The 27,744-nt window shown below is 35.5% G+C and overlaps 1 protein-coding gene across 2 annotated transcripts in view; it reads left to right on the top strand.

Moving 5' to 3' along the window:
* Positions 1 to 27,744, top strand: part of LOC131158503 (actin-related protein 4) — a 53,358-nt gene that overhangs the window by 8,376 nt on the left and 17,238 nt on the right. Inside the window, exons 5-16 of one of the 2 annotated variants that reach the window (XM_058113374.1) lie at positions 2,683 to 2,763; positions 3,895 to 3,955; positions 4,128 to 4,177; positions 15,596 to 15,650; positions 16,331 to 16,408; positions 16,534 to 16,587; positions 21,136 to 21,189; positions 21,272 to 21,332; positions 22,211 to 22,262; positions 22,532 to 22,598; positions 23,920 to 23,982; positions 24,085 to 24,147. In XM_058113374.1, the coding sequence (XP_057969357.1) occupies positions 2,683 to 2,763; positions 3,895 to 3,955; positions 4,128 to 4,177; positions 15,596 to 15,650; positions 16,331 to 16,408; positions 16,534 to 16,587; positions 21,136 to 21,189; positions 21,272 to 21,332; positions 22,211 to 22,262; positions 22,532 to 22,598; positions 23,920 to 23,982; positions 24,085 to 24,147 (739 nt within the window). Of the gene's footprint in view, positions 1 to 2,682; positions 2,764 to 3,894; positions 3,956 to 4,127; positions 4,178 to 15,595; positions 15,651 to 16,330; positions 16,409 to 16,533; positions 16,588 to 21,135; positions 21,190 to 21,271; positions 21,333 to 22,210; positions 22,263 to 22,531; positions 22,599 to 23,919; positions 23,983 to 24,084; positions 24,148 to 27,744 lie in introns of those variants that run through there. The other variant, XR_009137490.1, reaches the window with a different exon arrangement.

The following is a 27,744-nucleotide window of genomic DNA, read 5'->3' as shown; positions in this document are numbered from 1 at the left end:
GGCGTTTAGCTTGTACTACAACAAACACTTATTGCAAAAAGTGTTTTTCCAAAATCACTTTTTTGAGAAGTTTTTAAGTGAATTTTGAGAAGCAATCTAAGATAGTTTTTTGGCCACTTATAAGTGACACCATTCATAGGAGGGGTCAATTTTGTCAATATAAGAAAATTTAGTGGCTATTTTATAATTTTAAAAATACGTTAGAAGATAATCGTATACTATTTTATTATGTATTATAATATATTAATTATTGATGGAACATAATTCAATTATGGAATGAAGAAGAAAAACTATCTATTGATTTGATTAAAAATTAAAAATACAAATTTAATTAATAATATTATTTTAATATAAATTAATATGATAATCATATGTTATAAATATAAATTAAGAACAAGATTATTGTCAATAAAAAATTAATATTATATTATTTTTAATTAATAAAAATATTTAAATATTTATTTAAAATAACAGTTAACATAATTATTAATTAAATTGTTAATTAAAAAATAACCATATATTATTTTACTATGCATTATAGCTTATCAATTATTAATAAAATAATTAAATTCTGGAATGAATAAAAAAAACCATCTATGAATTTAAATTAACATTAAATAAATTAAAACATTTTAATTTAGTTGCTAATACTATTTTTAACATAACTTAATCTTAATGTAATAATCATATGTTATAAATATACATTAATAATAAGATATTTGTTAATTAATAATTAAGAATATTATATTATTAAAAGAAAAAATTTAAATTTTAAATAGAGAATTAATATTATTATCATTTAAATTTAGTTATAAAAATTTATTATTTTTATTTAAAATATATTTAAAAATAACAATATGTTATTTTACCGTGTATTATGGTATATTAGTTATTATAATTCAATTTTGGATTGAACAAGAACTATTTATTAATTTAAATCGACATGAAATAAATTAAATATGAATTTACTTAATAATATTATTTTTATGATAATTTAATATGATAGTAATATATTATAAATAAACCTTAATAACAAGATTATTGTTAATTAAAAATAATAATCTTATGTTATATTTTAATAGAAATATTTAAATTTTAATCATAAATAATTAAAATAATTATTAATGTAATTGTTAATTTAAAAATATAAATATTTGTAATTGAAAATATGTTTAAAAATAATCATATAGTACCCTATAATAAAAGAAAGCATCCAAATATCACTTATTGTAAACACAAACCAACAGAACTTATAACTTTCATTACTTTTCCAGTTCAGCGCTTTTTTTGAAAAACATTTCTGCATAAGTGGTTCTAAACGAACCCTAACTCTGTTGCCTGCGTTACTGAAAATAAGTCTCCTATGACCTCCTCCACTCCCTTTGCTAGCTTAAAGGTCATCCCTTTCGGCTTTGTAGCCCATACAAGCTCCTCTTTCTCCATCTCAACAAAGGAAACATATTTCCCTGCAAATTCCATGATATGATATGTTGGGGAGGCCAAAATAACTAAAGACACTACCTTCCTTTAAATTTTGAATGTTGCAAAGCCTCCCATCTTTACTGCCATAATGAATGAGGCGACCAGGGTTCAGGTACTAAGGGAAAATTGGGGAGTCATTCTAGGAGGGTGAAAGTGGTCTGGATAGAAAGAGGCCTGTCTAGTAGGGAACAGGAGCTATGGGTGCCTTCAGAGGGACAAGGGAAAGAAGAATACAGGTTCGGAATTCAGAACCGGATTACAAACTACAATATCAATTATTTAAGAACAATCTTCAAGCCACCTTTTATCTTGAGTATCACGAAGAAATGAAACAAATTCACTCAGAGAACTCACAAATGCAGCAATGAAACCTGGCTTCCAATGCTGGCAGCAGAAATTTCTTGCTTCCCACAACAATTTATTGCACTTGCACATTATGAAGTCTGTAACCCAAAGTATCATGCTGCAAATTAAATTCTTTGGAGAAAACACCAATTTCTTGTGGCTGTTACCAATTTCTCACGATCTAGAAGTTGCAGAAGGTTCTGCCAAGTATTCTCACGTGCGTTGCTGGCGCGTGAGTCACTGGTGGCGACTTTCCAGCAATGATTTTTGGGGTGACGGGTGATGGAAAGTGGTGTTTGGAAATTTGGGGCACAACTGGCATTTTGGAATTTGTTCAGAAACTGCTTTTTGGTGTTTTTTTTTTTTAATACAATACTGAAATTTCAGAGCAGAGATGATGATAAGAGAGACTAACAGAGAAGAAGAGTGATTAATGGAGAAGGAGAGTGAGGGGAGAAAAATGATGCGGGGGCAGCATGAAATTACACATATATCCCTAAAACAATATGAATTTCTAACAAATCCCTACATTACACAATGGTTACAAACAACCCCCAAATACACATAATCCTATACTAATTAATACTAAACGCACATAACTAAACTACTAACTAAGCCCATTTGGGTTTTAGACCTAATAAACAATTGACCTTATTCTTCCAAATACGCCTCCAAATCAGGTTGAAATGATCCATCCAAATACTCGCTTCTCATCATACATCAAACATGTTCATGGGAGTCGGAGTATTTGTAGACTCAGTGATGGGTGTGTGTGCAGTCCAGATATATTCTTCTGTTTTTCTATTTTCTTTGAATTTCGTTGCCTGTTTATTTATGACAATTTTACCTTTTTAGGGAATGCTTGCTGGTTGATCCCAAAGAGCATCCAATGCTACTTGCAGAGCCTTCTTCCAATGCTCAACAGCAGAGAGAAAGGTGATTTGAAACTAGTATCCTTCTGTTAGTTTTGTTTATTTGATATATGAGTGTATCACAGAGAGATACAGAGAGAGCAAGAGAGTATCATGTCTTGGTTAAGGAGTTTTCATATTGTTGTTTTTGAAAATGAAACCTAGGTATTGTAACATCTTTTTTTTTTCTTTTAAATACTGTAGCAATAAATTTTTTTTTTCTTCTAAAGAAAAAAATTTCTCTTTCACAAGAAGTTTCTGAAATTAGTCTGTTATTTAGAGTGTATTGAGTTCCTTTACTAAATATATTTCTCCTTTGTTATGTGTTTGTCAGTTGATCACTCACCTTGTAAAAAATATGCTAATTTTCCTAGCAGGTGAGCTATATATTGCAAACAACTACCCGATAATGGGAAGTCGCTAATGGTCATATTTTAATGTTTTAGCAGAAGATTTTTTTTTACTTGATTTCTTGCATGCTTTGATGTTTAGTCTTTTATCATGATTTTAGAAGTTCGAATGATAAGTCTAATTCATTATTAAGGTTTACTTGTCTTAAAAACCAATGAACAGTCTGTTCTGTTATCTTGCAGTGTATGGTTCATTGCTTGCCTCTACTCTTTTGTCATTGCTTGCATCTATGTACTGTTCTATCATCATCTGCTCTTATTAAATATTGTTAAAGCTTAATATACATTGTTGGTCCACAGCCTAATAGTTTAGGATTTTAGGTAAAGTGGTGTCTAACATGGTACCAGAGCTGGTTACCCAGGAGGTCCTGGGTTCTAATCTTGTTGCCCGAGCTTATTATGTGGTGTTTTAAAAAATTATTGTGTTCCTATCATGGTTGTTACTTATTGTTTGTTTATCTCTCCACATACTGTCAGGCTGCATGTTCGGGGGAGTGTTAAAGCTTGATATACATTATTGGCCCACAACCTAATAGCTTAAGCTTTTAGGTGAAGTGGTAATCTAACAAAATATAAACATCTTATGTCAGCTCAACAAGGCCGAATATCAACTTTTTTTCTCTTTCTTTTTCTTTTTGTTTGGGGGGAGGGAATGATAAATATAATTTTATAAATTTTTATTTTAGATTATGTCATGTCAATTTTATGTTTAGTGATAGTTTTTGACTTAATTATGTATTTGACAGGACAGCAGAGCTTATGTTCGAAAAATACAAAGTTCCTGCACTATTTTTGGCCAAAAATGCTGTATGCTCGAACTTCATCCTGTGTTGTAGTTTAGGCCTGCAGTAAATTTATTTTCAATAGAACATGAAGAATTTGTATTTTTATTTGTTTGCTGTCTTTGTTTTTTCTCTATTGTTAAGATCATTACAATCTACAATTTCCTTTAGGTAAATCATATGTTTATTTTTGCTAGGTCCTCACATCATTTGCATCAGGACGTGCTACCTCCTTGGTTGTTGATAGGTAAAAAATTTTATGTTATGGTTGACTTTAGCCTTTAAAAAACTTTGCATTACCTGCGTCCATTTTTCCATGCTTCTTAAATCAGTTAATTTTCATCATTTTGAAGTACAAAATTTCTGGGGAAATTCAAATTCCAAATTATGGTGGTGTTACATTGCTCCTAGATCAAAGCCATTGGTAAAATTCATTTTAGCTCTTGACCTGTCACCTTTTTATGTGTAGTGTTTGACGTGTTATCAGTTTCTTGAAAAGGTCGAAGATAGGATTATCAGTAAAATCATTAATAATAATATCTGAACATGAATTTGCTTTGCCCAACATATATTTTGGCAACAGAAACAAACAAGCACAAATCTGGATGCATGTGGCAAGTTCCAATTGTGGGGGCCATTTGTGGGTAGATGTACCAACAGTAGCTGTGCTTCAACAATGCAGTAATTGATTTAAGTAGGCTCTTTTTGTGCTAAACAAGACACTTTGCGCATCGACCAAGATGAGTTGATAAGTTTTAAAATTGAAAACTGATCCCAAACCAGAACTGGGGGGTTCTGGGGGAAAAAAGTGTTTGTTTACTGCTTTGGTTTCTAATTGGTTCTTAATTTTTAACCGTTGGACACTTTTCTTTATACTTCAAATCAAAATCTTACAAATAGCTTAAAAAATACAGCCTGAAAAACCTGAGGCCCACGAATGAGCTTTAATATGAGTGCAAAGAGCACAACTGTAAACTGACGGATGGGCGTGAGCCATTTTTCAAGAGGGAATGTTTTGGGAAGGTGGGATGGGAAAGGGCTTCTCATTTTTTTGCCCCCCTTTTCTCCTAGATAGACATGTTAAATGGGTGGGTACGGGTCACAAGATGGGTAGGTCAAAATAGGTGGAGTCATTTGTGATCCATTTACTCATTTATGACCCATTTATATAAAATGTTTTGACTCATATTTGATCCTTACCCATTTAGACATGGGTCAGCCCATTTACCCATTTAATTTTAAAGCATGTGAAATCAATTGTTGAATACTAGGTTAAACTTAAAACTATCTTCAAACATTATTATTTTCACATTTTCCTGCAATCAATGAAGGTTATTTGATGTATTGCTTGAATGATAAATATGTACGTAATTATGTAATTGATGTAGTTATGTAATTATGTACGTAATTATGTACTCAGATGGTATGGACACTTGCAACGTAGACCACATAGTGCACCTGTGAGGAAGAGTGACTTAGTTACTGTTGGGGGTAGTAGAAGGGGTAGGGGTAGACCTAAAATAACTTTGGAGGAGATAGTAAGGATTTAATATCCTTGAATCTATCAAAAGAAATGGTCCATGATTGCATAAATTGGCGGATAATGATTCATATAGCCGACCTCACCTAGGGGGACTAAGGCTTGGTTTTGTTGTTGTTGTTATGTAGTTATGTAAATGCATGCATGCATATTAATTGGTTAGCATAACCAAATTGAATCAATTGCGTACACTCATAATTGCATAATTGTGTACATATTTGAACCGAGATGTCCATAATCATAGAATTATGTATAGATTTCCAAATTATAGTATTATGTAATTAATTATATAATTTAGTTTCAAATAATAGTTTGTAGTTAGCCAATACTATAATTTCATATCTATATATACTGAAGGACATATCTTAACCAATCAATTACTTATTTTCGTACATGCATGCATGCATATTAATTGATTTGTATAATTGAACCCGACAAATTGTATATACTCATAATTGAATAATAATGTACATATTTGTACCTAAGGTGTCCATAATTACAAAATTATGTATAGATTTACAAATTATAGTTTTAATTACATAATTAATTATATTGTTTAATTTAAAATGGTAGTTGTAGCAAATTCTATAATTAAGTATCTATATAATTACGGACATATCCTAACATTCTGTGCTTTAGAGTATTGATCTATATGTAGCATAAAATGCTGCTTGAAGTTGGAGCCCCTTGTTGACTACTCTTGGTGCTTCCCTTCGTAGATAATAATGGAGGTTCTTTTCTTTTGTTTCGTCCTAAACTAGAGAACCCATTCGACCTCGGCTCGCCTCTCGCTCGAGCAGTCTTCTTCTTGTTTTTTGGCCGCAAGCCCTAGTTCGAGCAGCCCTCTTAGTTGTTGTTTATCACGCACTGGGCCTTCCTCTCCGACTATTTCCTTGACCTAACCCATTTGATCTCAACTCCCTTCTCAAGTCCCCCTCTCACTTGAGTAGTCCTCTTCTTTTCCTCTTGCCGCAAGCCCTAGTTTGAGCAGTCCTCTTCGTTGCCGTTTGTCTCACACTGGGCCTTCCTCACAACTATTTCCTTGACCTTTCTCTCTATTTTTTGGTGCTTGCTTGCTTTCCATTGGTTGATTGTGTGATTGGTTTGCAAGCTTCTCTTTGTTCCTTTGGTTAGTAAGCTTTCTCCGGCTTCTCAAGCTTCTCTAGTTTGCACACACTGTTTTTTGGTGACTGGAAGCTCCTTATGTTCAAAGCTGGCCTTTGGCTGTTCGCTGGAAAGCCTTTTTCTCATGTGGACCTTTCATTCTCTCATAGGCTTGGTTCTGTTTGTTGGCTGTCTGCCCTAACGTGATGTCAAGGGATGGGAAGTGCACTATGGTGGTCAAAAGGAAGTCCTTCGACCTAGTCTGAGAACCACTGAATAATGTAGGGGAAGAAGGATCTCCATATTTCTAGAGATGGTAGAATTCAGATGGTTCCTTGAATCTTGGGAAGAATTTTGGGTTTCGAAAAAATCCATACCCTAGGCATTCTTGATTTCATCAAAGAAGGAACAAGGATAGAACCTTCACTTTGAAGCTGAACTCGAACAAGTTTGGGAACTACCTTGCCCTTATAGAGACCAACATTCATAGTAGTTAAAAGCGCGCCCTAGGCGCGAGGTGTAGAGAGGCGAGGAGTCCAGCGCCTCATCTCAGGTGAGGCGAAGGTACCTGCAAGAGTCGTCGGGAGGTGCGATGAGGCGCAGAGGGGCGCCAAGCGACTTGAGTCGCGCCTTGAACTTTTTGAACTTGTTAAATAAATAAATAGCCAGAGTAGAAGCAGCCTTAGCCCTAATTTGACTCGAATCATCAGGAGCCAACACGAAACCCTTCTTCTTTGACCCTTTGAAGCCCCACTACCCTTTGAGTGTTTGTCTTCTACATTCCGAACTAGCAGGAACCTTCGCGAGTTCATCTGTGAGCCTTCAAACTAGCAGCGTGAGTTTGTCTTTGACATTTCAAACCAGCAAGAGCCTTCCTGAGCTCGTCTTTGAGCCTTTGAACCACCAAGAGCCCTTCGCGAGCTCGTCTTCCAGCCTTCGAAGCAGCAAAAGCTTCTCTTCCAGCCTTCGAACTAGAGTTCGTTTTCGACATTTCGAACCAGCACAAGCCCTCGTGGCTCGTCTTCAATCGTTCAAACGACCAAGGGCCCTTCGCAAGCTTGTCTACCAGCCTTTGAGCCTTCGTGAGTGGTCACTTCTTCTTCTTCTTCTTTCAGTTCTTCACTCCTGTTGCCTCCTGCCAGCTACTTCTTAGAATATAAACTTGCATTAAGCCTCTAAGTTAATATTATGTAATGTGAAATTAATTATGTAGTTTAATGCAGTTTATACTTTATAATTAATACATAACATTTTTTACTGCATTTTGCTGCTATTTTGTAATTTGTTTGGAAATGTAGGGTACATACTTTACATTTTTATGAAATATATAAATATATAACAATTTTTTTTACTGAATTTACTTGTTGTTTTCTTGTATTCCTTTCTTTTGATATTGAAGATGCTTTTGGGCCTTCAGCTTGGCAATTCTATTTCATTTCTAATTTGAAGCTTGAAATCTTACATGCGTAATTACCTATGTTGAACAATGTTTGTTTCACTTGGTACTTGGTTGTCATAATTACTATTGAATATTTTGGCATTTTAAATTCTAATATAACCATTGATGTGTTTTTATATCAATTACCCACCAACTAGACATTGTACACAATTTTAATAATTGTGTCTCAACTTCGTGAGGCGTGCACCTTCGCCTCGTGCCTTGCGCCTCGCACCTCGGCTCCAATTACCTTATGCGCCTTGGTGTGCCTTGCGCCTTTGACTACTATGCCAACAGTGGTGGTTGGAGAACCCTTGCATTTCTAGAGGGGTTTGAATCCAAAGGCTGAACAAGGATCTCCTCTTTGGTAGCCGAGCTGGGCCGACGCATTTTTCCTCCCACAGAGAAAGGCTCAAAATCTTTGGTGGTTCAACAGGTGGAGAAGAAGCGTATGGCCTTCCTAGTGGATTTGAACCCAATCCTCATTAGATCAGCTCCCTTGTGCCCTTGCCTTCATTGTGGCAAGCCTTTGAGTCTATTTTGAGTGGTGGCTTGACACTCAACTCACAAGTGGTGGGGAAGATGAGTAATCTCATGTGATCCTTTGTGTGTGTTGTGGGGGAGAAGAGTAGTGCCGCAGACGACTCTTTGGATTTTTATTAGCAGGATAAAGGCAAGCTCAAAGCCGTCATCCCGTTTGAGGATGTCAAAGTGGGCCTTAACTTAGGTCTTGGGGCTATAGATACGAGGATCTCTTTCAGCCTTGCAATCTCACTGGACTACTCAAAGTCCAATCCCAACTTTTTTCTCCCTTTAAGCTACATGATGGTCCATTTGAAGTTGCCAAAAAGTTAGTCCACTTTGGGAAGGCTGTCCCTACAATACCTCCCCTCATAGGAAGCTGCAACTCGAGGAGACTATTTTGGAGTAAGAACCCCTAATTCTCTAAATGATAATGGAAGACCAGCCCTTGTTCCAGCCGCAAACATTGGCTATGACAATGTGTGTCGATTCCAACTATTCTGATTTTGAGAATTTGATTGATAAACCCATTTTTGATACTTTGAATGACTCGGACTTAGACCACGTTCACTTCAAGAATTAGGTATCTGTTTGGGTTTGTTGGAAGTTGAAATGGTGAGCAAAACCATAGGTGTGTCCTTTGAAGGGTTTGAGGACACAACCTTGCAATTGTTTGAGGATATTGAAACAAAGAGGAGAGGAGATGGGAAGTAATGAGAAAAAACCCTTTGGATGGCATTAGAAAGTTGGATACCAATGGGAATTTAGATCGCTTGGAATGAATGCACAATGAACTATGGAAAAACAAGAGGATGCTTAGAAATGGCAGAGACATGCAGTAGTCAGAAGTCCTTGTGTTAAATCTGTTGGGCTTTGTGGAGCCTAGTTGTGTTGATTTGGATGATGATCCGACCCGAATTAATGTTGTGTGGTTTTTAATGAGAGATTTTAATCCTAAGACTTAGTCCATGGAGCGAAGACTTGTTCCGATTTTGGGTCTATTTTGTAGCCTATTGCTGTGCGCAGGATATTAATTCACTATTATGGTGATTAGGGTTAAGTGTGGCCGTCATGGTTAGAGAAAGAGAGAGTGAGAGAAAATATTGTACGACGCGCTCTCTATATTTTCTTCCTGATTATAGTGAAATCCCTGCAACTCCATGGACGTAGGCAAAATTACTGAACCACGTAAATACTGTCTTGTACGTGTGATTGTTTTTTCTTTGGGGTGGTTGTGTTTTCTCTATTTTGTTTTCTCACAGGATTCGGGAATTTCGTGTTAATTCCCTACAAAATCATGTTAAGGAAACTCATTTCCTAGAATGCAAGGGGTTTTAATGACAAATCCAAGAGGAGTGTAATTAAGTCCTTTCTTAAAATTGGAAAGGTGATGTGGTGTGGTTGCAAATGACAAATCCAAAAGGAGTGTAGTTAAGTCCTTTCTTAAAGATTGGAGGGGTGATGTGGCGTGCTTGCACGAAACTAAGGTGGAGATGGTGTAGCTAGCTCTTGATCAATGACCTCTGTGGTCGAGACACTTGTGATTGGCTATCCCTTGGAGTAGTAGGCAACTCAGGGGTTATACTAGTCTCGTGGAAGCCTAGTGTTGTGGAATTGTTGGACCACTCCATCAACTACTTCTTAGTCTCTTGTTTGCTCAAAAGCACAAATGATAACTTTCAGTGGATTTTCATAGTGGTTTATGACCTAGGTGAAAGGACCCCCTCAAGAATCTTTTTTGGAATGAGCTATTCGAGATCAAGAGTAGATGGGATGCTTCTTGGATTATTGGAGGCGATTTTAATATGATTATGTATCGGCATGAAAGAAGTGGGGGCAGCCTTGAGACCAGTAGCATGAGAGATTTTCTTGACTTTATCAGAGTCGATGCCCGTATTGATTTCCCTCTCATTGGCGGCAACTTCACTTGGTCCAATTCTAGGGAGCCTCCTTTTCAAGGATCAATAGGTTCCTAATTTTGGATGAGCTAGAACTTCATTTTCCTCATGTGATTCAGAGTCTACTTCTTAGGCCCATCTCTAATCATTTCCTCGCCTCCCTTGCCATAGGGGAGTTAGATGGGAGGTAACCCCCTTTCGCTTTTGGAATATGTGGTTAAAACATGATGGTTTTGATAAGTTAGTGAGAACTTGGTGGATCTATTCTGGTCACAGGGAAGGCTAGTTTTGTGCTTGTTAAAAGAAAAGCAAAAGATATGGAAAAGAAACACCTTTGGGAATGTCCAAGCGAAGAAGATTGTTGTCCTTAATGGCATCAAAGAGCTTGATGAGTAGGAAATAATCTAGGGTCTTGATGATGACTGGAGAGCCAAAAGAGCTATGCTTAAGAAGGAATTGAATGAGGTTATTAATCCTGAAGAGATATTGTAGAGGCAGAAATCCAAAGCTTTATGGCTCAAGGAGGGGGATTGAAATATAGAATTCTTTCATTGGGCAGTAAACGCTCATCGTAGAAGTAACACCTTTTCCAACATTGAAATTGGAGAAATCACCTTAGCTAGGGAAGAAGATTTTAGGAGAGGTACTCGTGATTTTTATAAAGATCTCTAATGAAATCGAGATTTGGAGACCTATAGTGGATGGCATCAATTTTAGATCTCTCAGTTCTTTAACTGTAGGGTGGCTTGAGAGACCCTTTGAAGAAGTAGAAGTCGTCCATGCTGTTAAAAATTGCAATGGGGATAAAGCTTTTGGATCGGATGGTTTGTCCTTGGCTTTCTTTTAGGCTAATTGAAGCCTCCTTAAGCACGGATGTTAAACGTGTTTGAGGAGTTTCATAGATGTGGAAAATTCATCAGTTGCATCAATCTCGTTTTTGTCACTCTTGTTTTGAAGAAAGTTGGGGTTGCTAACATAATGGATTTCTACCCTATTAGGTTGGTGGGAAATATTTCTAAAATCATTGCCAAAGTAGTAGCTAAGAGGTTCAAAAAAGCTATACCGAAAGTCATTGGTCAATATTAGCATGCTTTTGTGGTTGGAAGATAGATGCATTTGATAATGCCCACTGGAGCTTCCTAGTTTGTCTCTTAAGGAAAATGTGCTTTGGGAGCTATGGTGTAGTTAGATTGCTCAATGCATGAAAACCCTAAGCTTCTCAGTTCTTATAATTTGCTGCCCTTTTGATTTCTTTCTCTCCTTGAGAGGCTTGAGATAAGGAGATCCTTTACCTCCTTTTTTGTTTAATTTGGTTATGGAGGTGCTTGGCCTCATGCTGATGAAAGCTACTGAAGGAGGGGTCTTTAGAAGTCTCAAGGTGGGCAGAAATGGAAGGCTTATAGAAGTTCCTCATCTTCTTTTCATAGATGATACTATCGTGAAGATGACCCCTTCCATATCCCCAACGGCTAATGCATTTTGTTAGGGTTGGCTATCTTAGGGTTAAAAGTGAACCTTGGTAAAGTGAGCTTATTTCGATTGGAGAGAACACTAGGAGCACCTTCCTTGCTGGTCTTCTGGGTTGCAAGATGGGAACGTTTCCCATTAATTACGTCAGTCTTCCCCTCGGAGCCAAATTCAAATTCGAAGGAGTCTAAAACCTTATTATTGAATAGTTTGAAAGGGGATTGGTAGGGTGAAAAAGAAATTTCTTAACAAAAGGAGGCAAACTCACCCTCATTAGGAGCACTTAGACAAATCTTCGAACTTATTTCATGTCTCTCCTTCCTTTACCGGCCTCAGTCGCTAGGAAATTGGAGGGAATTCAAAGAAGATTTATTTGGGGAAGCTTATGGGGAGAAGTTTAAATATCACCTTGTTAGATGGAGAATGGCCAAACAACCCATTTGTTTTGGAAGTTTGGGGTTGAAATCTTTTCTCACTTCCGATAAAGCCCCCCTTGGGAAGTGGTTATGGAGGTTAATGAAGGAGAAAAATCACTTTTGGTGGGATATTATTATTTCTAATTATGGGCTTGAGTACAATGATTGGACAACTCACAATAGAATGGGTCCCTATAGAGTGGGAGTTTGGAAATTCATCAGGAAAGGATGTGATGTTTTTTTTTTTTTTTTTTTTCCAATTTGTGGCATTTCAAGTATTGGACAACTCACAATAGAATGGGTCCCTATAAAGTGGGATTTTGGAAATTTTTCAGGAAAGGATGGGATGGTTTTTTTTTTTTTTCCAATTTGTGACATTTCAAGTGGGGAATGGGGCCAATGTTTACTTTTGGCATGATGTGTGGCGTGAGAATAGTAATCTTAGAGTTGCCTTTCCTTCCATCTACAACTTGGCTTGTGACAAAAATGCCCTTACAGACATCATCTCCAAATCAATGATCAGAGAATTTTTGGTTATACTCCTTTTACTAGGAATGTGGCAGATTGGGAACTTCATGCACTCTCTGACTCTCCAAATTTCTTTATAAATCCCGTTGCCATGACATCCCCAATGAATCAAAATGGGCTTTGGACAAAAATGGTTTTTTCACTAATAAATCTTTCTCCAAGAAGCTCTTATTTTTGGGAAAAAATTGCAGCAACTCCCCTTGGATTCACATTTGGAGGACAACAACCCCTTCAAAGGTTGCCTTTTTGTTTGGGAGTCCGTACATGGAAATATTTTAATCCTTGATAATCTACAGAAAAGAGGGCTTATGGTCACAAATAGGTGTTTTCTTTGTACGGTTGATGCAGAATCAGTCAAACCACTTGCACTGCCCCTAGACAAGAAACTTGTCGAATTTTGCTCTTCCCTTATTGGACAGCGGTGGGTTATGACAAAGTTGAAGGGGAGATTTGGGCTTGGAAAGGCATCAGAGCCACCAAGGAGAAGTGAAAGGCTTTGAACCTCATCCCTCTCGCCATCTTCTGGTGTGCTTGGAAAGAAAGAAATAAGAGAACCTTCAAATATTGAACTTCTTCGATTTAGACTTGCAAAGATCAATGGATTGCTGTTGTCTCTAGCTGTAGTGGGAAAATTGTTAATGATCGTTATGTAATCTTGGATGTTTGCAACACTCTACAGAGTGGTTGATATTTTGTACCACGGGTTAGCATCCCCTTGATACTTTGCTAATATAATTTTCTCTTTGCTGATTAAAAAAAAATTACGGACATATCTTAACCAACCAATTGCGTAATTACGTACATGCATGCATGCATACTAATTGGTTTGGATACTGATCCCAACTAATCGTGTACACTTATAATTGCATAATTACGTACATATATATTTGATCCCAGGTGTCCATGATTACAAAATGATGCATATAGATTTCTGAATTATAGTATTGAATTCGTAACTCAATATATAGTTTAATTTCAAAAGGTAGGTAGCCAATACTATAACTACATAGGAATCTATATAATTGTGAGCATATCTTAATCAACCAATTACGTAATAACATACATAAATGCATGCATATTAATTGGTTTGCATAACTGAATCCAACCATTGCTTACGTTCATAATTGCATAATTACAAAATTGCTTACATTCATAATTGTGTACATATTTAAACTGAGGTGTCCATAATTACAAAATTATGTATGGATTTTGAATTAGAATATTGATTTCATTGAATTATATAGTTTAATTTCAAATGGTAATTGTAGTTAATAATATAGTTACATATCTATATAATTATGGACATATCTTAACCGACCAATTACTTAATTACTCATAACCAAATTGAACCTATTGCATACACTCATAATTATGTAAGTACGTACATATTTGAGCAAGTTGTCCATAATTATAAAAGTATGTATATAGATGTCTGAATTATAATATTTATTATGTAATTATGTAGTTCAATTTCAAATGATAGTTGTAACCAATCTATTATTACATATCTATACTATTATGGACACATTTAAATCGAACCAACTACGTAGTTATTTACATGCATGCATGCATATTAATTGTTTTGAATAGTTGAACCAAACCATTTACATACATTCATAATTGTGTTTTATGGTTTAAATAGGTTGCATTTAATATATCACTATTATGATTAGTTTGAAAATTCAAATGGATTGATGGGTTAAGTGGGTATGCCTATTTTACCCATTTAATATTTGGGTCTAAATGGGTCACCCATTTATACCCATATAATTACACGGGTGTACCTTAACCCTTTTATTTATGATGGCTATGGGTGGGTTAATGGGTATGTGTTGTAATTGCCACCACTATAAATAATAATCATAAGTGAAAATGACTTCTGAGTTAATGGTAAAAAAAAAATAAAATTAAAGAAGATTGCATTTATCAAAATTGAGAAAAATAAATAAATTTGTACAATTTAATATTTTTGTTTTTCTTAGTTTGTTTGGTTTGGTTTTCTTTTAAAACTGGAACTGAAAACAGATTTTTAATAAATGAAAAAACCAAAATGAGAAAATCAAAAACAAAATGAAAAATTGTTCGTCTATGGTTCAGTTTTTGATAATTTTCTTACACCCTTACGTGGAAGTGCTTCCTGCTTTGTCTTTTTATTTATTCACTTGAATTCTCAAGGTATTTTTGAGTGTCTCAGTGGATTAGAGAGGGTTTCTCAGCCAGTCACCCCTAGCAAGTTCTTCAACATTGGAAAGACCTTGGTGTCTTTTGCATATTTTTAAAAAGTTAAAGGATTTATGGAACTATAGGTCTTAGAGATTGCTTTAAAGATTTAACAAGTTCCGTGTTGTCTGTGTATTTATGTCTTGGGTTGGTGGATGGTGATCCATCAGTCTAATACTCTAATTTGTTAGATATTTATCAATATTTAGCACTATGGTTATACCTTTTTCAGTTTAGTAGAATGCTACTTTTAGTTGCATTCAATCTCTTTTGGAACACATTTTGCCAATGTCTATTTTTTTCTGATTAACTTGAAAAATCATAAGATCTCATCGTGTTTTTACATTATCGATTGTACCTTTGAACCTGGTACAGTGTATTATAGATCATTGCTTCGTATAGTTTCCAACTGTTACTAGAGTCTTTATCATACCTCTATGTATTTTTAATTATTAAATTTTCTGTAAATTCTTGGAATTGTTGCTAATATCATAGTTATTTACTGTATGTTTCTGACTGTAAATTCATTCAGTGGGGGTGGATCAACTACTGTTGCACCAGTGCAAGATGGTTATGTTCTTCAAAAGGTATCCGTTGGCTGGTCAAATATTCAAATTTTTTTTTCTAATTAAAGTTGTAGTGCAAGAGCTTGATAGTTGTCAGAGATTCTTGTCAGCCATTGTCCAACATAAGCTTCTTTAAATATTACAATGAACTGATTTGATGTTAAAGCATTCAGTTTGTTGTCTTCCTTCTATTTCTGAATGACAGGTGAACTATAGATTTATTCAGTATTTCTATATGCATATCAAACTGTCTGTAATTGTTTTCAATTTTTGGGCTCGGGATATAGTCAGATCATTTTTCTTCTCCTATGGTGTTGAATACATGAAACTGTGGTGCACTTTTCGTTCTAGCAATGCAGTTTAATATCGCATTTGAGAACTTTTAATATTCATGAGCATTTATTTGAAAAAAAAAGGCACCTTTTCTTAGGCACCTTCATGGATTTATGACATATTATTATATTTTTATTTATCTTGCATCCAAGTTATGAATTAAGAGTAAATAGATTGGCTGCTGAAATTAATATTTTTCTTCTAGACATTTCTAAAATATTTTTAACCTATGAGAAGCTTCACTGGAATTAAATTTTTTTTTGGTTTCAGTTGATGTCCTGTCTAACATGTCAGAAGTGTTGAGGATTGGCTTATCTTGATGGTCATCATTGTTTTCCCTAATATGTTATTGTTTTTTATGGCGATAGGCTGTGGCAACATCTCCTATTGGGGGAGAATTTCTGACTGAATGCATGATGAAAAGCTTGGAAAGCAAAGGCATCATAGTAAGTTGCTAGATTAAATAAAATTTATGGACAGCAGTGGTTATTTAGTTTACTGCCACTCTGAGTGCTTTTGTTAAGTAGGTGAATAAGCTTTGTGAAATATTTTTCTTGTTTGGTTTTCGCAGATAAAACCCAGATATTCATTCAAAAGAAAGGAAAATCGGCCAGGAGAGTTCCAGGTATTGTTTCACAATTTTATGTCTTCACAGTTGCAGCTTTCCTATGTTTAAGTGATTTTGCCCTTTTTTGGATAATAAAAGAAGACATATTAGGAGAGGAAAAAGGGATACTACCTAAAAGAGGGCAAGCAGTCATCAAGAAAGAAGAGAGCAAAACAAAAAGGAAAAACAATGAAAAGCTCTAGCTATGAATTTTCATATAAGAAACCGCTCTTTAAACTCTTCGATCGTATTACACTGAGCATTTCAAATTTTCTAATTCCTGCTGACCCTTTTTCTACTTCCTTTTACCCACTTTGAAATGATCTTTTCGTCACCTCCAGGATCAGATGGCCACAAACCCATATTATCCATCAAGTTTGAGCTTCTAAGTCCTTCCCATTAACCTTAGCTACAGGATTGAGTGATGTCCTTCTTACACTGCTGCTTTTACCCAGTCCTCCACCACCCTCATTGGAATTCCTTCCCTTATCTATAGACTTTGGCCCCCTCATCATCAAATTTCTTTTTAACATTATCCACACACCCTTTGTGATTCTTTGTGAAAATTCCCCCTCCCCCCTCCCCCCAAAAATCAACTGCACTATTGGCAGCATCCTGATTGAGCCGTCATCCTGAACCCCTCCTGTCCTTGGCCAAAGCCTGTCGTTGAAGGCCCAGCCTGTTGTTTTCCTTGCTCTGCGATGAGAATTTAGCTGGAACCTGTCCTTTGAGTCCCACTTTATTGTTTACTCTTTTTTGTGATACAGTGAGAGCTGCTCCTCCCTCTGTCCCGAAGATTTTCTTGGCTGTGTAGCTTGATTAAGTGGTTAGATGTTTGGGCCTGATTTGAAGGCCCATTTAACTCTTAACTGTTTTTGGCTCAGATGGATTAATCTCTGCCTTAAATTTACTTTCACTTTTAACTACTGACCGTGGGCCTCATAACCTCCTAACTGTTCTAACACAATAGTGATATCTCTGGGCCCAAACCACCCCATCATCAAGTGCTGAATTGCCTCTTGTGAACACTAGCCACCTCTGCCGTATGCCTGTTGCGTTTCTCTGCAACTAATCAATCTGATTGCTTCTCATCATTTCTGATTATATCCCATTGCAAATTCTCGCTGCACTTTGCACAGAGAATATCATTCTCTGGCAACACATCTTCCTTCCATGAATGAGATTCTCGCCATTGTAGCGTCAGTTCCATTAACCACATGAGGAACTTATCCTCCACCAACAGTTCAAGATCTCTTCCAAAGCTTCATCAATCATCATCACAATCACCTTCTCAGATGAAGATAGAAAACCTCTTCAGATTCCGCCAACCCTATCGGCCTATCCAAGAACTTATCCTTCCTCATCAACCTATTACCGTCCAATAATAACCCTTCCAAATCTTGTTTTACTAGAAAACCTCCCCCACCACCCAAACACTGAAGACAAGCCATCTGTGAACCAACTCAATGCTGCCAAAGAAACCTGATGCAGGACCAATGCCCTACAACTTAAGTTCCCAATTCCAATCTCCCTAAAACCTAATATCTAGGTGCCTTTTATAGGCTTACAATGCTTTGCAGATAAAGAAACTACTTGAGAACCTAATTAGATCAAAATACTAGTTTCCTGAATGATAACACTATAAAGTCTTGCTTTCTAAATAATAAGATAACTAGAATCTTGAGGACACGATTTAATAGAAATACCTTAAATAAAAGTTGGGAATATCGTTCTTGTTTGCATGCTGCATCATTCTTCCTCAATTAGAAAGAATTTGACCTTGCATTTTAATAAGCCAAAGGATCAAGAACCTAAATTGTGACATACTTGAGGAACAACTATGTAATATGCTGGCTGCAGATTGAAATAGGATCATATCAGTGAAGGGCCGATGGAGGGACCACGGTCTTGCGACCGTGCTTGACCTTCGATAGTCGACGAAGAAGATGAAGGTATTTCATTCAGCAAGGTTGGATAGGTCGCAGCAAGGGTTTAATTCAACAAAAGGATCTCTGCTGTTATGAAAGATGGATTGAGTGGTGGCAGTGGCACAAAGTGATTTAGGTTAAATTACAAACCCTATGAGTTTAGGTGAACAACCCTGCCAAATACTGACAGCCGTGGCGATTTTGAGTTGTGATTGTGAACAATATCAAAAAAACACTTATCAGCTTGTTGGATCTGCTCTGACACCACTTGATGCAGGATCAATGTCCAACAACTTCAATCCCCAATTCTAATCTCCCTAAAAACTAATTCCATGCAGCCTTTTATTGGCTTAAATGCTTGGAAGATAAGAAACTGATTAAGAAACCAAGTTAAGCCAAAATACTAGTTTCCTAAATGATAATATCCTAGAATCTTGCTTCCTAAATAATAATAGATCTTGAAGATATGACCCTAATAAAAATACCCTAAATTAAAGAGACAAAAATGCAATAAAAATTAGGAAACTAAAGTAGTTCTTGTTTGCATGCTGCATTGAAATCTTAACCCAGTGATTTCGTCCTGGGTTTCTCAACAAAGAAACAAAACAACCCTTTTCACCCTTCTCAAATTGCTGATTAAAGGATTTTCCTTTGATCTAGACAGACCTTAGAGAACCACCTTTCTTATGGCGAACAATAGTCTTGGTTGAAAAGAATGAGTAAGAAACAAGGGGCTTTGAAAAGGGAGAGGGGAGAGACCATGTCATGCCTCGTGGTAGCATAGTCCATAAAAGTTGGATGAAATGAAGAGCTAAGTTATGTTTTCTGAAAGAAAAGCATCTGGGTACTTTTGCATTCTTTTGTTTATTGTATTAAATTTGGAATATTTTGTAACTCATGGATGAATTATTTACTGTAGAATAAAGGAGACATATCGTGGTACTTTAACTGGCATATTTTGTGACTTTTTTTTTTTGGGTTTTTATGAATATAAATATTTGCCTCACATGCTTGTATGACCTTTATATGATTTCTATAATCATTCTTGAATTCTTCGCTGACATAATTGATACATTACTAGTAGTGTGCACATGCATTTGCATGTGTTCCCCCCCCCCCCCCCCTAAGATAGATTTTATTGAAAGGGCACTTATTATCTTATGATAAGGAAATTCACATTGACATGTGTCAATTTTTGATAATGGAGTTAAAATTTATTTGAATTTTTATTACAGGTACAGCCGCTAGAAATTGCTAGTCATTGCCAATTGACTTGTATTTGTTTAATTGCTTTGAGAAGCTTAAAAATAAAAGAAAATTATTTGATGGATTTAAACACATTCGGTTTCATAATTGACTAGCCTACTGTTTTAATTAGAAAACCTTGGATTGCTAATTTCCTGAATTTTTTTTAGCTAGATGCCCGTTCATGTTAAAGAAAAATTAAAGATCAACATTGTCCATACTATTGATGTTTAAAATATATGGATATATCAAGGGAGATATTGATCTTAATGAAAATGTCTAGAAAATTTTTGAAATATATATCAAACTGTTGAAGATTTTGATGGAAATGTCAATGCTAAAATTATAGTCTGCATCAGTGTGTTGAATATACTTTCTTTATGATTAATAGCCTATTATTTTTAACAGTCAATAGAAGGATTCAGCTGAAAACGGTAAGGGAAAAAAAGTTGGGGAGATATCTCAAAGGATGAGAGTGATGTTGCAGATGAGTTTGCATGTGATGATGGTTTGTTATTGGATGGATTTTGGGAACAGTATGGTTATGTGTCTGAGTCATCTGATGTATTTGGGGATCTATCATAAATGCCACCATTTCTGAGTATTTTTTTGAGGAAGATGGATTGGGTGAAGAGCAGCAATGTCCAGCTGGGATTTTGCCTATTCGTGTGGAGGAAATTGTTGGAAAGGATGTAGAAGCCTAACAAGCTTTGGATGAGTTGGGGTTGTGGATGTCAGGTCCTGGAGGAAACGATATTCATCTGGATGGTGACACAAGGAAGGTGAAGAAATGCTAGCAGGAATTAGCAAACTTGCAATGTTCGGTGAATTAGGATGGCGGATGTTTAAAAATGGGTTTTCTTAATTAGATTATGTTATCTTTGTCCTTGGTTTTCTTTTTTATTTCATTTTAGGCTGTTCGTCCCTCTTTTGTGGCTTTGTTTGTTCTCTCCTAGGTTGTAGTTCTCTTTATTCTTCTTCGTCAATACATATCAAAAGCCTATCCCTTATATTTAATGGCATTGGAACCCAAATTAACCTTCTGTTGCATAAGACATGCTGGGGTCTGATTGGGAAAATTATGCTGTATGTCAAAGAGAACACCTTGTTTTTACCCCATATGCTTTACATGGACAATTGAGACCGACAAATACCTAAAGATAATTCCAACACCCCACCTATTTTTTTCCCCCATGTCATCTTGAGAAGAAAGCATACGTACAATTTATATTTTTGGCAAGTTTATCTCCTCTCTTTGACTTAAACCATGATACATATATTTCACCCCCTGAAGCACAATGCAATATTTTATGACGTCAGTGTGATTTGTACATTGCTTTTGTTCAATTATCTCTTTCCTTTATAACCTTTGTCATTTTTTGAAATCTGACAGACAGTGGATGTTGATTTTCCCAATACTACGGAAAGTTACAAACTCTACTCTCAGGTTTATGATTGACCACAAAATCTCGTAGTAGTTATTCACATGTTTCGTCCATTTTTTGGAACTTAACTTTCTCTTGCAACAGAGGGTAATTGTCAGTGATATCAAGGAATGCGTGTGTCGAGCCCCAGATGCCCCATTTGATGGTTTGTTCACTTCATTTGTTATTATTCACTTCTTTTGAAGCTGTGTCTTTCAAATTTGAAATCTCATTTAGTACTAATTTGTTAATGTCTTGTGTGCATGTGCAGTGTGTAACAATTTTTCTTTTCAATTTCTTTAGGCTGAAATTTTTACATTTCAACAATGCCCAAAGAATCTTGTCCTGATCCTTCTGAACTTCCACCTAGTCTCAATTTTTTCCCTATACATCTATATTTTAAATTAGGAGGACTCCTATTATATCTACTTTTTAAAGCTGGAATGGAGGATGTTGTTGATATGATAGTTATTTATGTGTAGCGTCCTGATATTTTCTAAATTTTCAACAAATTTTTTTTTTTTACATTCCTACTTTCAAAAGCTTTAAAACATTATGATGCAAAATAATCTGACAAGCATGTGTATATGACATTTTTTAGATTTTAATTTATTCTTCCATTTCTACCTTAAAAGACTCTTGATTTTGATGGAACATTTGTTATTTTATTTAATGGTTATGATTGCTGATTTCAGGTTAACATTAAATCAACTGATGTGGCTATTGACATTGCTATACTGTGTTTTTTTACCTTGTTTATTTGAAGTGCTATATTCTTCATTTATGTATCTCTAGGTTTTTTTTAGTAATTTATTTTATTTATTTAATTAAATTTTATCTATTGGATCATCCTTTTCCATGTTATTCTCTTCTCATCAAAACTATTGTGGTTTTGTGCAATCTTAATTTTGTATTAGTGTTTATCTCATGTTATCAGTTGCACCCTTGTGTTTATTAACTGCTTTATTAATTCCGTTTTTTTTTCTTTAGGCTCTAACAAATTGACTGTTTAAAAACATTCTGATATAGCCTCTATATTTACAGAGAGTGGATATTCAAACATTCCAATGACACCATATGAGCTTCCTGACGGGCAGTAAGTTTGTGCTGCATTTCTTAGCTATTTTTTGTGTCTTTATTGGGTATCTGCATTATCTCTGTCCTTGTGTTCTCTAGCTTTATATGCAGTTACCTTTTCTGTGTCATTGTGGCTTAATGACTTTATGATATCATTTTGAACAGCCTGCTTTTATTAATCTGTATCTACCTAATGCCAACAACCAACTATCCCCCAACCCCTGCAGGGATATTAATTGTATTTATATGCACTTAGCCCTGAATATCTCCTCATTTTTAAAAACACAGGACAATAGAAATTGGAGCTGATAGATTCAAGATTCCAGATGTTCTATTCAATCCATCTTTGGTTAAGGTTGGTGGCTCTAAATTTTTATAATCTTTGCAAATATTTATGGATATTTAGTTTTAAGACATGAACTTTGTATGGTTCACCATATTGTGTTTCTCGTGTATTTGTACTTTCTTCATTGTCATTATATGTTGCATTCACCTGACCCCAACATATGAAATTCCAATCGCAAACTTCTTGGGAGGGTCCTTTTCCTTGTTCATGAGTGAACTTTACTCCATTGTTTTTTATTGATTGGGCCAATCTCATTCTTTCTTATAGTCTTGGCATGTTTAAGCCTTCACTGTTACATTGTAATGGTTGACCTAGGAAGTTGGATTTCTTTATAATTTGAGAGCAAGCTTCCCAACTTGACCTGATGGTAAGGGTGCTGCACCTAAACTTGGAGGTAAGACTGCATAAATAATGTCGTGCCGAGATCCCCAATGTGGCAGGAAGCCTTTTTCCACTTCTTGTTCTTTATTCTTTATTTTCTTTATAGAATGGTAGTATTGCTTAACTTTGTACATCTAGTTTTCTGTTAATGCAATGGGAAGTTCTGGAGCAGACCATGTTCATTCTAATGCTGAAAATTTTATTACATAATATAGATAAATGCAAGCTTAGGTTAAAAGCTAAATTTTATTATAATTTTTTTTTCTTGGGAATTAAATTAGGCTTTTATTATGATTTTATTAATTTTAATTTCCTATTTGGGTTTTCTTGGGAATTGAGTTTGGATTTGATTAGCCTTCCTATTTGGCTTGTGATTTAATTCCCTATTTCATTGTTCAAGGTGTGTCTATATATGAGCACCTCTATTAGAGTTATAGGCAGGGAGATGAATTATGAATAATTGAGTTCTGTGTGCCAGCGGGCTTGGTATACCCTGTGAGGATTGGCAGTTTATCCACCTGTACATTCTCTGTCCTCCTCTCTTCCTTTCTGTTCTTATTCTGCGTAAAGATGGTTGTATTGTGTTTCTCTTTATGGACTCTTCTGTCAACTAAGCCTTTTACAGGTGTTGGTGAAAACATCTCCATTTACTTTGGGAAATTCAATACATCGTCGAGGCTGAGGTTTCTTGACTTTGTGCCTCTTTACAGCTTTGTTTGCTGTACCTTTTGGTGTTTGATTATCTGTCCTTTCTGCCTTGGGGGAGAGATTTCATCTTGAGTTTTAAATTTGTTGAGAGAAATTTCACATGATATTTTAAAATTGTGCACCTAGTATGTATTATAAAGATGACTGCTTAACTTTTATAAACTGCAGAATTTTGCTTTCTTATTTAGTTACTGTGTTCTTTTGGTAAATTTGACCTGTGTATGCATGGTCTAAATCTCAGAAAATTCCTGGTATGGAAAGTTCCGCAGAAGCTGCTTCATCTGTTCGTGGTCTGCCACAAATGGTGAATTCAGTTCTCTTTGATTACACGCATTTAGTTGCATGCTAATGCACTTTTGTTGTGTATTTTTATTCTCTATACTTTAATAATTCTGAGCATCTGCAGGTTATAGAGAGCATTAATAAATGTGACGTGGACATCCGTAGAGATCTGTTTAGTAGTATATTGGTAAGCTCATTCTAAATTTTTTGTTTGATATGTGTTGTTTAGTTATAAGTTTTTTTTCTCCTACTCATTGTATTTATGGATCCTCTTTTCCGATGGCATAGCATGAGTTGTGGTGGATTGAAGTTTGGTATGTTTTGGGGATGGATGGGGTTGGTGAGGGGGTAAATTAAAGAGTGTATGGTTGCAGGAATTGGACAGTGGGGAATTCTGGACAGCAAGCTTTGATGGTCTGCAGTGCGTAATAAGAGGCCAAAAGGCTAAGAAAATGTTTAAAGTTGATTTTGGTGGAAATGCTGCGAACAGTGGTTTGAAGTATAAAAAAGAAGAAGAAGAAGAAGAAGAAGAAGAAGAAGATGATGATGATGATGAGGTGGTAAAAATTTTCAGTGACTGTCTACATAGAGCGAAATTACCATCATAAAAGCCATCTTCATTCTCTTTACGTCAGACGTTCTCCATAAGATATTACTTGAGAATTAGTAAACTTGATTTGAGACTAGATTTTTTGTTTTTGCTTCCATGTTGGTGTTCTCTACAGGGTGTTTTGGCAGGACGGCTATCTCTGTTGTCAGTGTCTTTTTTTAGCTTTTTTTATTTTTTATTTTATAGATCTTATGGTTTTTTTTTTTTTTTTAATAAAGAGTAAGGTTGTCGCCGTGTGACCTGGAGGTCGTGGGTTCGAGGCTTGGAAACAGCCTCTTGCAAAAATGCAAGGTCTGCGTACTATAGACCCATTGTGGTCCGCCCCTTCCCCAGACCCCGCATATGCGGGTGCTTTGTGCACCGGGCTGCCCTTTTTGTTTGCTTAATGCTATTTTTTTCTTTTTTTATTAGCTTCTTTTAATTTTTATTCTTTTCTTTTGTTGTTTGAGGATTTCTCATCATCCTCTTTGTGCATTCTTCCATCTTAAAATAAATATTAAAATAGTTAATATGTTAAAAACTAGCTTGACCATCGAGCCTCTAAAGCTTGAGTTAGGTCAATTAAGTTGGACCAGTGGGTGAACATGGTTGGAATGAAATTAGGGGTGTACAAAGATTACTGAGAAACCAAAAACCGATCTGAAACAGGACTGAAATAAGTTTGGGTTTGGTTTTTCAGTTTTTGGTTTTGGTTGCGTTTTTTAAAAATGAAAATTTTCTGTTTTAGTTTTGGTTTCAATTTTTAACCAAAATCAAATTGAAAAACCAAAAACCAAATTTATACATATATTCACACACACACACACACAAGGTTGTCAGAACTGGGAGCCTACATAGGATCGTTGGAGGGTCTACAGGATCGGATTGTAGAATCAAATCAAGAATCATAAGATTCTACTCTTCTATTGGGTGAGAGAGTAGGGCTTCCTCTTTTTGTTACATCCATTCATCATTAGATGGGATATCATCAAAATGCATATTGGTAGCTTTAGGATCATCATCAGCCTCCCTCCTAGCTTGCTTTTTTTTTTTTTAGCTTCAAATTGTACATAACAATAACCAAATCATTCATCCTATTCTGGTGTAAACGCTTTCATCTCTTTGTATGCACCTATACAAATACATAATACTACTAAGTTACAAGTCTATTGTTCTAAAGTTTCATAATCTTAAATACTATATAAATTTTAATGCAAAGAGACTTAGAGAGTTAGTCTTTCATTCTTTATTACCATCTCAAATGTACTCCAGTTTCTCTTGTATCTAGATGAACTGCATAGTCTGCATCTCAAATGTACTCCAGTTTCTCTTGTATCTAGATGAACTGCATAGTCTGCATGTCAAGCTTAATATTCGGATTGCAAGCCTTTTAAACTTAGGACACTCATCACCATACGATCCCCACCAATCAGCCAGAGATTTTCTATTTCTTGTCATTTCAATGCCAAAGAGTCCAGCAGCAATCCTAAATTTATCAAGTTGCTTATCTATTTTGACTCTTTCTTCAGGATTATGCACAATTCTTTGCATGCATTTGTACTAGCCAATATTAACCTCAGAATCTACCTTAAAATTTGTAATATAATGATAGTGGGTATTCAAAAAGTAGGCTGCAACATGTAATGGCCTATGGAGTTGAAGCTCCCATGTCCCAAATTTGTTGATAACTACAACGAAAGTTAAAACAAGAACGATTAAAATACTTATCATTTTAAAAGTAGTCCAGTTGTATATTAACTGTTAAAAGCAATTTGAAAACAAACCAATAGATACTTAAGAGTTACCTCTCTTGAACATTGTTTTCAATTGTATTTTTTCTTTTGCATTATCCATTTGCTCATAAATAAACCCCATTGCCGGCGTTGCATTCGAATCTACCATCCTCAATACCTTGATTTGTGGTAATGCATCCCATAGACAAGAAGTGACATATGGCCAAAAATCTCTAGTGTCCGATGCAATTCTTTGAAACTTCTTCCCTTTTTGCGAGGCTGCGAACCGACTAGAGGTCCACTTTTTTTGAGGGAAAAAAATTGAAATTAAGGCTCTGTTATGCTCGCTAAGGCAAGATAAAATCAAGTATGCAGTGGCAAAGCGTGTCACAGCTAGTCTAATGAGATCCTTCCTTTAGTAAACTCCTTCAACCAAGTAATGAACTGGTCCTAGAGTATATATATGTCATAACCCTTCTACCCTATGCAATAGTCACCGATGTACTTGAAGCTTCTTCTCAAAGTCTTCCAATATCAAGACAATGCAATGTGCTGCACAAGGTGTCAAAACAATATTTTTTTTTTCTTTTCTCCATCAGCATCTCACCAGCTAATTTGTAGTTTGAAGCATTATCCGTCACTATTTGGACAACATTTTTTTTCCAACCTTTTCTACAACCTCATCTAACATTTCAAAAACCTTTTCTGCAGTTCATGGAATTTCAGAAGTGTTAATTGATGACAAGAAGACCATTCCCTTAGGGCTAATCACCAAAAAGTTACAAATGGAACCTCTTCTCGTATCAGTCCATCCATCACGTAATAGTGCAAGTTGTGCAACCCGTACTCTTCAATCTAACTTATACTCTTCAATCAATTTGTAACCCTCATTACTTCATTTTTGAGAAATTTCACCCTAATTTTATGATAAGAAGGTGGTTTAAGTCTAGAACCATATTTCCCAACCATGTCAAGCATTACCATGATTTCTGGAGTGTTCACACAATTAAATGAAATGGCACTAGTGTAGAAAAATGTAGTGATTTGCTAATAAACTTTATCCCAGTTTCCTTTCCTGAAAATTTGATTCAATGTTGCTTGATTTCTTGATTTGGAGAAAAAACCATCCAATTTACCCCCTTTTGTTACTAGTTGTATCTCTTCACAAGATTCATCATCTAAGCTATTAGTAGATTTTTTTTTTTGCTCCTTCGAGATTCTTGCGATTGGGCTTGCTAAGTGTCAAGGAATTTTCTCCTCACATCCTCTGGAACTTTGCTGCAAGGTTCAACATTTTTCCTAGTTTAGCAAGATGGTGTTTTAGCCTTTAGATACCACCAGATCAAGTAACTCCACAATACTAACATTTCACCTTCTATGGATTATTATCCACTTCAATACCATGTTCCCATCCAACATCAGATCTATTACCAGCTGTGTTTATTCTTTTGACATGGTAGTG

The sequence above is a fragment of the Malania oleifera genome, chromosome 1, assembly GCF_029873635.1.
Source record: "Malania oleifera isolate guangnan ecotype guangnan chromosome 1, ASM2987363v1, whole genome shotgun sequence".
Lineage (NCBI taxonomy): Eukaryota > Viridiplantae > Streptophyta > Magnoliopsida > Santalales > Ximeniaceae > Malania > Malania oleifera.
Note: the sequence above shows the minus strand (reverse complement) of the source record. Positions and strands in the feature narration are given on the sequence as shown.